This window comes from Rhinopithecus bieti, unplaced genomic scaffold (assembly GCF_001698545.2).
Source record: "Rhinopithecus bieti isolate Rb0 unplaced genomic scaffold, ASM169854v2 scaffold_7580, whole genome shotgun sequence".
NCBI classification, from domain to species: domain Eukaryota; kingdom Metazoa; phylum Chordata; class Mammalia; order Primates; family Cercopithecidae; genus Rhinopithecus; species Rhinopithecus bieti.
The window spans coordinates 1618358-1631361 of record NW_016805470.1 but is presented as its reverse complement, the minus strand read 5'-3'; the positions used below and the strand labels follow the sequence as shown (position 1 = coordinate 1631361).

Sequence of the window (13004 nt, the reverse complement as noted above, 5' to 3'; positions counted from 1 at the left end):
GGCTTCATGGAGGCCCTGGCACTACCTGCGGGTAGGGGGCAGCATGGATCCAGGGTGGAGGTCAGCCCACAATCCATGCCATTGAGTGAGGCAAGAACACGAGTGGAGGCCGGGCACGGTGGCTCAAGCCTGTAATCCCAGCACTTTGGGAGGCCGAGACGGGCGGATCACGAGGTCAGGAGATCGAGACCATCCTGACTAACACGGTGAAACCCCGTCTCTACTAAAAAATACAAAAAACTAGCCGGGCGAGGTGGCAGGCACCTGTAGTCCCAGCTACTCGGGAGGCTGAGCCAGGAGAATGGCCTGAACCCGGGAGGCAGAACTTGCAGTGAGCTGAGATCCGGCCACTGCACTCCAGCCCGGGCGAGAGCGAGACTCCGTCTCAAAAAAAAAAAAAAAAAAAAGAACGCGAGTAGAGATGTAACACTCCAGTTCACAGTGGCATCCGAACGCCTTCCACACAGTGCTGCCCGTGTCTCCATCCCCACCCCCACCAAAAGGCTTCCTGCACCTGCCAAAGGAGACTGAGACAGACACCTGCCTGGGGCAGGGTTCAAAACAGATATAGCTGGTTTATTTTGGAAACAAGTCTCATCCAGAAATGTTATTTATTGCATTTAAAAAACATGGGAGGTAATTTGCATGGTTCCTCCCCAAGCCCTCACTCCCACCAAGTCCAGCTTTACCACCCAAGGTCCTTTCAGGATCCCAGGCCTGGAGGTTGTAGGAGAGAGCAGTGAATCCTAAGGGCAAGAGAATGGCATCCACTTGCCCAGAGTTTCTCAGGGCACAGCCAGCTGCTCCTCCAGACAGGCTGGTGACGCTACTTGACACCCCCAGGAAGGGGAAACCCTGAAGGAAGTACTTCCAGGGGTGCCTGCCTGATGTGGGAGGTTTCAGGCTAGCCCTCCCCAGATCCCCAGCTTGAGGGGCCTCCCCCAGCCGCAGAAGTCAAGCTGCCAAAGTACTCCTGCAGCTCCAGCAGGGCCCGGAAGCGATGGGAGACAGCGTTCTTCTCCACCTTAGGCATCTCTGCGTACCTGAGGGATGACAGTAACAGCTCAGGGAGCCCAGATTCAGGGAGGAAATGCACCCCCTCCCTACCCTACCTCATCTCATCCCCGGAGTCCAAAGCTCACAGACCCCCAGAAAAGGGGAGTGGGGCCCAGCAGCTCCTGGCAGCCAATTAATTTTTTAAAATCGGATAAAGTTTTCAATTCCCCTGGGGCAGAAACCCCCATGAATGAGCATGGAGGGATATTAAACTTGCTCTAGTGTGCCCAAGTCATTAAGGGAAGCTGGGGACGGGGGGATGAGCTGCATGTTTGATCAGCTTTGTCATCTGTTGACAGGAAGCAATGGGGCCTGACAGAGCAAACACAGCAGTCTCCTCTAATGTGCGGAGGGCGGGGGAGCACTTGAACAGCTGGCCAGGGGCCTGACCTCCGTGCCAGCACGGCAGTGAGGTGAGAATCCCATACCCCGCCTGTGGCCTGCAGACTGCTCTGTGCAAGACGGCAGCCAGTAGCCACTAGCCAGGTGTGGCTATTTAAATGAATAAACACTGAATAAAAATATTCCATTTTTGGGTCTCACGACATGCAAGTACTCCACAGCCCCACATGGCTAGTGGCTGGTTCCAAAATGTCCTCACCCCTGCTGGGGCTATTGTGGGGCCTCAGACTGCACTCCCTCAGGGCCCCTCCAGCTTGGAAAGCCTGATTCCAACAATGGCCCATGCCTTGTGTGAATAAGGGGGGATTCGTGCGAACTACTGAGAACAACTGGTACTTTGAGGGCATAAAATAGTGCCCACAAGAGGCTGCAAAACCCTGGACATTTTTCCAACCTAGATGGGGGTCAGAAAATGACGCCATAAAACTGTCAGATGTGGTCGGGCGCAGTGGCTCATGCCTGTAATCCTGGCACTTTGGGAGGCCAAGGCAGGTGGATCACCTGAGGTCAGTTTGAGACCAGCCTGGCCAATCTGGTGAAATCTCGTCTCTACCAAAAATAACAAAAATTAGCTGGGCATGGTGGTGCATGCCTGCAATCCCAGCTGAGACAGGAGAATCGCTTGAACCCGGAAGGCAGAGGCTACAGTGAGTCGAGATCACACCACTGCACCACTGCACTCCAGCAGCAACAAGCAAAACTCCGTCTCAAAAAAAAAAAAAAAAAAAGTCAGATGTACAGCTTACAAGCCAAGGCCACAGAGGCGAAACCACTGGCTACACAGCTGATGTGGGGTGACCTGGAGCCTTAGAGCCCAGGACTCCCAGCGCCATCTGGCTGCCTTCCCGACCATGGACTAGGCCACCCAGATTCCTAGTGTCCACCCCAGCAGAGCTGCCTTCGGCTGGAACGGCACCCTCAGAGCCTCCCCCGCCCATATCCGCATGCCTGCACTTGGGCAGGGCACTGGCCCAACCCAAACCATGGCTATGCCAACCCCACACCCCAGGGAAGAAACCAGGGCTCCTTACGTCTGGTCATATCCATCAGGCTGAAAGCAGGGGTCCCAGCCAAAGTCCCGGCAGCCTCTGGGTGCCACGATCTGGCCCTGCCACAGGAAAGGGGGGACTGGTGTGTAACTGGGTCCAGAGGACAAGCATGAGGAGGGCAGTGGCCAGTATGAGTTTGGTGAGTTTGTGAATTTGATTTGACCCAACTTATGCAAAATAGTTGCAAGGCCTCTATAGCACCTGCAAATGTTTGCTGAATACAGTAAAAAGCAGAGTGGGGCAGCTCTCCCCACACACAGGGAGGAGGCATGCACCTGACGGGCCCACTGGCACCGACGGGCCCACCAGCACCTCCGAGGCCACGTGCCCTCGCCACACCCGGGACAAATTGGGACATCACTGAAGAACAATGAGGCTACTTGGAAAGATAGAAAACGTTTTCTCCTAATAGGAAGCGAAGTGCCCTGAAGTCTGTGGACAAGCCAGATGCCTGCCACTATGACAGTGTTCCTGAAAATGCGAGGAAGACTTTAACCATACGATGAAACACTGCAACCAGAAGCAGGCACCCAGCTCCCCACTTCATGAACACATAAGTGAGTACGGTAAATACTGGCTGTAGTAGGGAAATTCCACAGTGAAAATGTTAGAAAAAAGAACAAATTGTAATCCAGTGACATGAAATGTCATGTTGTTATCAAAGTTAAAAAAAAAAAAAAAAAGAAAAGAGAAAACAATCTGGCCAGGCACCGTGGCTCATGCCTGTAATCCCAGGACTTTGAGAGGCTGAGGTGGGAAGATCACCTGAGCCCAGGAATTTGAGACTAGCCTGGGCAACATGGCAAGCGCGAAATCCCATCTCTACAAAAAATACAAAAATTAGCCTAGCCTGGTGGTGTGAGCCTGTAGTCCCAGCTACTTGGTGGGAAGACTGCTTGAGCCCAAGAGGTCAAGGCTGCAGTGAGCTGTGATCCAGCCCGGGCGACAGACTGAGACCCTGTCTCAAAACAAACATACAAACATTCCAAAAAACAAACAAAAAAACCCAAAAAATTCTAACTGAAAAAATACAAGGGGCCAGGTGTGGTAGCTCATGCCTGTAATCTCAGCGCTTTGGGAGGCGGAGGAGGGAGGACGGTTTAAACCCAGGAGTTCAAGACCAGTCTGGGCAACACAGTCAGACCCTATCTCAACCAATTTTTTTTTTTTTAATTAGCCAGATGTAGTAGCTGGCACCTGAGGTCCTAGCTACTCAGGAGGCTGAGGTGGGAGGATGACTTGAGCCTGAGAGATCAAGGCTGCTATGAACTGTAACCACGCCACTGCACTCCAGCCTGGGTGATAAAGCAAGACCCTGTCTCAAAAACATTTTTTTTTTAATTTTTAAAAAATACAGTGGAGGTGGCACATGATTGGGATTAGTCACATAAATGCCAAGTAATTTAGACCCAAAGGCAAATTCTACTTCCGCTGTGAGGAGCTGCGTGACCAAGGCCAGTTACTGAACCTCAACCATACAACAAATGTTTTTTGTGCACCGACAGCGGGCCAGGCAGTGTTCTCAGCACTGGGATTATGGTAGGCCTAGCCTTGCCCTCATCAGACCTCTTAAGCCGAACAGGGCATTACACCAGTAAACAAATTAATAAAATTAATGATTATACAATGCAAAGTGCCTTAAAGGGAATGAACAAAGTGTTAAGTTCAATAATGAAAGTACGGGGGCCTGCACGGTGGCTCACGCCTATAATCCCAGCACTTTGGAAGGCCGAGGAGGGTGCATCACCTGAAGTCAGGAGTTCAAAACCAGCCTGACCGAAATGCCGAAACCCCGTCTCTACTAAAAATACAAAAATGAGTCGGGCATTGTGGCGCATGCCTGTATTAGTCAGGCATAGTGGCGGGCGCCTGTAATCCTAGTTACTCGGGAGGCTGAGGCAGGAGAATTGCTTGAACCCAGGAGGTAGAGGCTGCAGTGAGCCGAGATCATGCCATTGCACTCCAGCCTGGTGACAGAGCAAGATGCCATCTCAAACAAATAAAAAAGCTATAACCAGTGAGTACCAAGAAAAAAAAAATAATGGTTATGATAGTAATTTTTTTTTTTTAACCATCAACACCACCACCAAAAACTTTTACCAGACAAGTTAAGACATCTGTGAACAGCTCCCAGTGGAATCTCTGGACATTCTCCTGAGCAGCAGGAACTGCGCAGAGGGGTGAAGTGGCAGAAGGCATGCTTCTGCACAGGGAGAGAGCAGGTGGGCACAGGGGCGGCAGCCAGCCTGGAGGGTAGTCTGGACCCTGGGAGAAGCAGCTGTAATTCAGAATCTGATAGACAGGTAGGGGGTGTTGAATACATCTCACGGAAGGAGTAAGTTTGGGCAAATAATTAAGGTGCTATTATTATTATTTTTTTTTTGAGACTGGGTCTCACTCCATTACTCCATGGCTGGAATGCAGGAGTGCGATCATAGCTCATTGTACCCTCAAACTCCTGGGCTCAGGTGATCCTCCCACCTCAGCCTCCCAAGTAGTTGGGACTACAGGTGTGCACCATCATGCCCGGCTAATTATTTATTTATTTATTTTTGAGACAGGGTCTGGCTATGTTACCCAGGCTAGTCTCAAACTCCTGGCCTCAAGCAATCCTCCTGCCTTCGCTTTGCAAAGTGCTGGGATTGCATGTGTGAGCCACTGTGCTCAGCCTCATTTTTTTGGGGGGGGGGGCATGGAGTCTTGCTCTTGTCACCCAGGCTGGAGTACAGTGGCAGGATCTCGGCTCACTGCAACCTCTGCCTCCCGGGTTCAAGCGATTCTCCCACCTCAGCCTCCCGAGTAGCTGGGATTACAGGCATCTGCCACCAGGTCCAGCTATTTTTTGTATTTTTAGTAAAGACAGGGTTTTGCTATGTTAGCCAGGCTGTTCTTGAACTCCTGACCTCAGGTAATGTACCTGCCTCGGCCTCCCAAAGTGCTGGGATTACAGACGTGAGCCACCACGCCCGGCCTCGTTTTAGATTATTTGTAAAGATGGGGTCTTGTTATGGTGCCCAGGCTAATCTTGAACACCTGGGCTCAAGAAAGCCTCCCACCTGGGACTCCCAAAGTGCCTGGATTACAGGTGTAAATCACCAAACCTGGCCAAGAATTAACATTGTATACTTGAACCCTGGAGGCAGAGGTTGCAGTGAGCCGAGATGACACCACTGCACTCCAGCCTGGGCAACACAGCAAGACTTTGTCTCAAAAAAAAAAAAAAAAATTAAGATTCTATTATACATAAACACGAAAAGCTGGAAAGGCTGAGAGATAGTCAAGCACCTTGGCAGTTGGATAAGGAAATCTGAGCTTGGAGAAGTCTGGGCTATACATGTAGATTTGATCCAAGTGTGGTTTCTTACTAACAACAACAAAAGAAAAGAAAAGAAAAGAAAAGAAAAAAAAGTAGTTTTGGGAGTTGTCACCTTCAGTTTGCTCTTCAGGGTCTATTAGGCCTCAGGAGCTGTTAGCCAAGCGTTTCCCTGAAACAACAGCCTCAGGGGTCAAACCGGTTTCAGAGTTGACAACACTTCCATTGTCCTGCCCAGGGGCGCCCCTCAGCAAGGCGAAGGTAACTACTCTGGCCCCAGGGTACCCTTTCCACCACCCTCCTAGGATTGACAGCACTTCTACCTATGCTGCCCAGGGGAGCCTCTCAGCAAGGCAAGGTATCTTTGGCCCCAAGGCGCCCTTCCCCACCCTCCCGCAGACCCGGGGCGGTCGGCTCCTGTCGCGGCACCCCCTGGCGGCGCGCGGCGGGAACTGCATCAAGGTGGTTACGCACCGAGGTCCGGCCCCTGAACAGGCGCACGGGCTGGCTTGGGTCCCCGGTGCTGAGTGCAAACGTGCAGAGCGCGTAGGCTGACTTGTCCTCGAACCCAGCCAGGAGTTGGTGGAGACCTGTGGGTGGGCAGTGAGGGCTCAGGGCATCCTTGCTGGCTAACTCCCACTCCCACTCCCAAGAAGCCCACTAAGGGTGGGGAGGCAGGAATTCCCTAAAAAGGGAAATTAGGTCTCAATTGGGGCAGCGGGGGCGGCAGAGCCCAAGGCAGCGGGACTAGGCTTGAAATGGAAGTCTCTGGGCATTCTCGCTTCCCTCTAGCACAGGCTGACGACACAAGGCTTTATTTAAAGTCAGAAAACTAGCCAATGCAGTGTGAACCTTGTTTGATTCCTGATTCAAAACTAACCAACTGTAGGCCGGGCGCGGTGGCTCACGCCTCTAATCCCAGCACTTTGGGAGGCCAAGGTGGGCAGATCACGAGGTCAGAAGATCGAGACCATCCTGTCTAACACGGTGAACCCCGTCTCTACTAAAAACACAAAAAAACTAGCCAGGTGTGGTGGCGGGCACCTGCAGTCCCAGCTACTCGGGGGGCTGAGGCAGGAGAAAGGCGTGAACGCGGGAGGCGGAGCTTGCAGTGAGCCGAGATCGCCCCACTGCACTCCAGCCTGGGCCACAGAACAAGACTCTGTCTCAAAACAACAAAACAAAACAAAAAAACTAACCAACTTTAATAGGCACTTTTTCTACAACCAAGGAAATCCAAAAAATGAGTAGGTAATATTAGAAAATGATTATATTTTAGTTATTTAACAGTTTCTTAATTTTTCACCTTTTAGAAATACAGTGGCTGCATTTGGTGGCTCATACCTGTAATCCCAACACTTTGGGAGGCCAAGGCGGGTGGGTCGTTTGAGCTCAGGAGTTTGAGACCAGCCCGAGCAACATAGTGAGACCTCACCTCTACAAAAAACACAAAAATTAGCTAGGCATGGTGGCTTACACCTGTAGTCCCAGCTACTCAGGAGGCTGAGGTGGGAGGATCACTTGAGCCTGGATGGTGGGCACTGAGCTGAGATTGAGCCACTGCACTCCAGCCTGGGCAACAGAGGGAGACCCTTGTCTCCAAAAAAAATTAAAACAAATAAAAATAAATACAAGCTGAAGAACTTACTGATGATATGGTGTCTGTGATTTGCCTTAAAATACTGGACTTAGGAAAAATAAGAGGGGTTATAGATGTCACAAAACAAGCATTGTGCTGATAACCCTGGAAGCTGGTTGATGGCGACTGAGGTTCATCATTCTACTATGCTTTTTTTAATTGACAAACAATAACTGTATATATTTATGCCCATTATCCTATTATGATATTCTACTGTGCAGATTTGAAATGCTCTATAAAGTGGTTTTTTTTTTTTTTTTGAGACGGAGTCTCGCTCTGTCACCCAAGCTGGAGTACAGTGGCGCGATCTCGGCTCACTGCAAGCTCCACCTCACGGGTTCACGCCATTCTCCTGCCTCAGCCTCCTGAGTAGCTGGGACTACAGGCGTCCGCCACCATGCCCGGCTAATTTTTTGTATTTTTAGTAGAGACGGGGTTTCACCGTGTTAGCCAGGATGGTCTCGATCTCCTGATCTCGTGATCTGCCCGCCTCGGCCTCCCAAAGTGCTGGGATTACAGGCATGAGCCACCGCGCCCGGCCAATGTGAAGTGTTTTTAAAAGCATATAAGGATGGGTGTGGTAACTCATGCCTGTAATCCCAGCATTTTGGAAGGCCAAGGTGGGTGGATCACCTGAGGTTAGGAGTTCGAGATCTGCATGGCCAACATGGTGAAACCCTGTCTCTACTAAAAATACAAGAATTAGCTGGGCGTGGTGGCGGGCACCTGTAATCCCAGCTACACGGGAGGCTGAGGCAGGAGAATCGCTTGAACTCAGGAGGCAGAGGTTGTAGTGAGCCGAGATTGTGCCATTGCACTCCAGCCTGGGCAACAAGAGTGAAACTTGTCTCCAAAAAAAAAAAAAAGGCCAGGCGTGGTAACTCACACCTGTAATCCCAGCACTTTGGGAGGCTAAGGCAGGCAGATCACAAGGTCAGGAGATTGAGGCCATCCTGACCTACATGGTGAAATCCCAACTCTACTAAAAATACAAAAATTAGTTGGGCATGGTGGCATATGCCTGAAGTCCCAGCTACTCAGGAGGCTGAGGCAGAAGAATCGCTTGAATTCGGGAGGTGGAGGTTGGAGTGAGCCGAGATTGTGCTACTGCACTCCAGCCTGGGTGACAGAGTGAGACTCCATCTCTCAAAAAAAAAAAAAAAAATTTAGCCGGCGTGGTGGCGCATGCCTGTAATCCCAGCTGCTTGGGAGGCTGAGGCAGGAGGATTGCTTGAACCAGGGAGGCAGAGGTTGCAGTGAGCTGAGATTGAGCCACTGCACCCCAGCCTGGGCAACAGTGAGACCCCATCTCAAATAAATAAATAAATAAATAGGCTGGGTGCGGTGGCTCACACCTGTAATCCCAGCACTTTGGGAGGCCAAGGTAGGAGGATCACTTGAGGTCAGGTGTTTGAGACTGGCCTGGCCAACATGGTGAAACCCCCTCTCTACTTAAAATACAAAAATTAGCCGGGCATGGTGGTGGGCGCCTGTAATCCCAGCTACTTGGAAGGCTGCGGCAGGAGAATCGCTTGAACACAAGAGGCGGAGGTTGCAGTGAGTCGAGATCATACCAGTGCACTCCAGCCTGGGCAAGAGTGAGACCCTGTCTCTAAATAAATAAATAGAAGCACATAAAGAGGGACATTTTGGCTTGCAACTGTGGGTGACAGGATATGCACTGCTGGGGTCCAGGAGGGGCAGTCCTCCAATTCCCAGGGCAGGCCCTGGCTAAAGCAGTCACGAGGGCCAAGTCCCTCTTGAAAGTTCCTCAACCCTACAGCTCCCACCATCCCTACCCCACACAGTGCTCTCTGGAGTACAGGGTAAGTGTGAACTACAGGTGCTAGATGGGGAAAATGAGGTGGAGGCTCCATGGTGGGGGCTAGAACCTGGGACTCCTGACTACTAGTTGGGGTCCCTCCCCTAGAGCAAGCCCAGATTCTCATTCCCAACAGATCCAGGGAAGAAACAAAGCAGATAATACCTTCAGGCTTTAACTTCTCCAGAAACCACTTTCTGCAAGAGAAATAAAAGAGAGTCAGAACACCAGGAGCAGCTGGACCTTTTTACCACCTTTTCCTGGCTGTTCCCTATTGACAGCCAAGGGTAAATGAAAAAGAATGCCTCCAAAGGCCAGGCAAGGTGGCTCCCGCCTGTAATCCCAGCACTTTGGGAGGCTAAGGCAGGCAGATCACTTGAGCTCAGGAGTATTTTTTGAGACGGAGTCTCACTCTGTTGCCCAGGCGATCTCTGCTCACTGCAAGCTCCGCCTCCTGGGTTCATGCCATTCTCCCACCTCAGCCTCCCAAGTAGCTGGAACTACAGGTGCCCACCACCACGCCCAGCTAATTTTTTTTTTTTTTTTTTTTTTTTGAGGAGGAGTCTCGCTCTGTCACTCAGGCTGGAATGCAGTGACGTGATCTCGGCTCACTGCAAACTCCACCTCCCGGATTCCCACCATTCTCCTGCCTCAGCTTCCCCAGTAGATGGGACTACAGGTGCCCGCCACCATGCCCAGCTAATTTTTTTGTATTTTTAGTAGAGACAGGGTTTCACCATTCACAGGATGGTCTCGATCTCCTGACCTCGTGATCTACCCGCCTTGGCCTCCCAAAGTGCTGGTATTACAAGCGTGAGCCACCGCACCCAGCCGAGCTCAAGAGTTTGAGAAAAGCTTGGACAACATAGCGAAATCCCATCTCTACAAAAAATGCAAAAAAACTGGCTGGGCACGTGCCTGCAGTCCCAGCCACTCAGGGAAGCTGAGGCAGGCAGATAGCTTGAGTCAAGCAAGTGAGCTGTGATCACATCACTGCACTCCTACCTCAGCGACAGACTGAGATGCTGTCTCACACACCAAAAGTAAATAAATACAGGCCAGGCACGGTGGCTCACACCTGTAATCCCAGCACTTTGGGAGGCCGAGGAGGGCAGATCACAAGGTCAGGAGATCGAGACCATCCTTGCTAACACGGTGAAACCCCGTCTCTACTAAAAATACAAAAAATTAGCTGTGGTGGCAGGCACCTGTAATCCCAGCTGCTTGGGAGGCTGAGACAGGAGAATGGTGTGAATGCAGGAGGTGGAGCTTGCAGTGAGCTGAGATCGCGCCATTGCACTCCAGCCTGGCCGACAGAGCAAGACTCCATCTCAAAAAAAAAATAATAAATAGGCCGTGCATGGTGGCTCAAGCCTGTAATCCCAGCACTTTGGGGAGGCCGAGACGGGCGATCACGAGTCAGGAGATGCGAGACCATCCTGGCGTAACATGGTGAAACCCCGTCTCTACTAAAAAATACAAAAAACTAGCTAAGCGATGGTGGCGGGCCGCCTGTATCCACGCTACTCGGCGAGGCGGGGGACTGAGGCAGGAGAATGCTTGAACCCAGGAGGCGGAGCTGCAGTGAGCGAGATCCGGCACTGCACCCCAGCCGGGGCCGACAGAGCGAACTCCGTCTCAAAATAAAAATAAAAATAAATAAAATAATAAATAAATAAATACAAAAAATTAGCTGGGTGTAGTGATGCACACCTGTAGTCCCAGCTACTCAGGAAGCTGAGGTGGAAAGATCACCTGAGCCTGGGAGGTGGAGACTGCAGTGAGCCATGATCATGCCACTGCACTCCAGCCACCTGGGTAACAGAGACTGTATCCAAAAAAAAAAAAAAAAAAGGGAAGAAAGAAATCAAGTTTTAGATTCCAACTTCCTTGTTTTCTCTTTCCTGAAATTAATCTATCTATTATCTATGAACATACTTCTCAAATGCGTGGGGTCCCCTTTACCATCTCCACTTACAGGTCGCATTCTCACACTTTACAAAAGAACGACATGCTTCTCCTATCCCATCTTTCCTCGGGACAACGTGAAAGGCTGTTGATGCAAAGACAGGGAATGACCTGCAGTATCAGGTGCCTCATCGTTTTGCAGTTCTGGTGGTTTTGGGCCTGGGGCCCTGTAAGGGGGTGGAGGTGGACACTCACATGTAGGGGCCGGGGAGCCCTCCAAGGGCGTTGTAGCACAGACAGGTATCCTCAACTAGCACGGGCCCCTGTACCTGCAGCACAAAGACATGCACCCCTGAGACACACGATCACCATCCCCACCTGGAACACCGAGGTCACCCAGGCTGGGGCCAGCCCTCAGCTAGCTGAGATCTGTGGCAGACAGCGCCCTGGGAGCTGCCCTCGGCCAATCTCTTACCTTTGGCCACTCTTATCTTATGAGGACACCAAAGCTTTGGCTGATTGTAAAGCTTGCTCCAGGTACAGCAATGGGAGAGCTGGGATTCGCACTCAGCCTGACTCTCCACAGCATGCTTTCTCAGTTCCACAAACAAGTGTGAATGCAGCGGTGGATGTGTGTGGGGAGGATGTAGGGCTGGAATGCATGTGTCTGAGCATTTGGGGGAAGGACAGTCTGTGTGTATGTAGGAGTGTATAGTAGTGGTCTCGGGGAGATACCATGTATTCAAGGCTGGCAAAGGAAGGCAGTGTTCCAAAGCCAGTATTAACTGAACCCTAGAGGGCTCTGGGCCGGTCCTAGAAAGCTCAACAAACTTGTTTACTCTATTGTTTCCAGCAGGCGCAGGCCCTGGAAGCTATCTGGACAAGGGGAGCAAGTGTGGGACAAAGGCAGGGCAAGCACCTGGCGAGCTGCCTCCTGACATTTCTGTATGGAAATCTCATCCGGCTCCCCCTGGTACTCCGGCACTTATCGGGAAAACAGACACACAGAGAGTCAGGTCACAGGAAGACAGATAAATCCAACCATCTTTTAAAAATAAAACAAAACAGAGACATACGGTCAATTTTCTGTGCCACCAAAGTGCATGGAAACTTATCTCCTAGAATCTGAATGACCTGTTCCAAAAGAAAAGAGAAGATTTATCACCATCTAATGATTCCCCATTACTATGTGAGCACGTGAGCTGTCATCCACCTTTCTCATCGATAACTCTCCTGCCAATCTCCTAAAGCTTACCAACTCAGGCCCGTAAGCCTCACCCCGACACCCCAGCCAGCCAGCTCCTTCCATCTCCTTACTTCTCTATCTCTCCTATATCAGGTCTCTGCTTGTGCTAAGCCCCCATCCAGAACACCCTCTTCTCTTCTCAATGCTCCTAGAAACCCTAGCCAACCTCCTAAACCAGAAATTCTCTATCAGAAGATACCCAGAATTCAGGAGGCCTGTGAACATGGATTGGAAAAAAAATATCTTTAGTCTTAGTAACCTTAATTGAAATTTAGTATCTTTGGCCAGGCGCAGTGGCTCACGCCTGTAATCCCAGCACTTTGGGAGGCTGAGGCGGGTGGATCACAAGGTCAGGAGATCGAGACCACCCTGGCTAACACGGTGAAACCCCGTCTCTACTACAAATACAAAAAATTAGCCTGGCATGGTCGCGGGCGCCTGTAGTACCAGCTACTCGGGAGGCTGAGACAGGAGAATGGCTTGAACCCAGGAGACAGAGGTTGCAGTGAGCCGAGATTGCGCCACTGCACTCCAGCCTGGGCGACAGAGCAAGACTCCGTCTCAAAAAA

The 13004-nt window shown here is 51.0% G+C and overlaps 1 protein-coding gene across 4 annotated transcripts in view; it reads right to left on the bottom strand.

Moving 5' to 3' along the window:
• The window catches only part of ITPA (inosine triphosphatase), a 23034-nt gene that overhangs the window by 3686 nt on the left and 6344 nt on the right, over window positions 1–13004 (bottom strand). Inside the window, exons 2-9 of one of the 4 annotated variants that reach the window (XM_017872607.1) lie at window positions 12266–12323; window positions 12109–12173; window positions 11445–11518; window positions 9447–9478; window positions 6295–6410; window positions 4608–4772; window positions 2490–2566; window positions 556–1043 (exon numbers count right to left, since the gene is read on the bottom strand). In XM_017872607.1, the coding sequence (XP_017728096.1) occupies window positions 905–1043; window positions 2490–2566; window positions 4608–4772; window positions 6295–6410; window positions 9447–9478; window positions 11445–11518; window positions 12109–12173; window positions 12266–12323 (726 nt within the window). In that variant the 3' untranslated portion in view covers window positions 556–904. Of the gene's footprint in view, window positions 1–549; window positions 1044–2489; window positions 2567–4607; window positions 4773–6294; window positions 6411–9446; window positions 9479–11444; window positions 11519–12108; window positions 12174–12265; window positions 12324–13004 lie in introns of those variants that run through there. The other 3 variants (XM_017872608.1, XR_001885738.1, XM_017872609.1) reach the window with 3 other exon arrangements.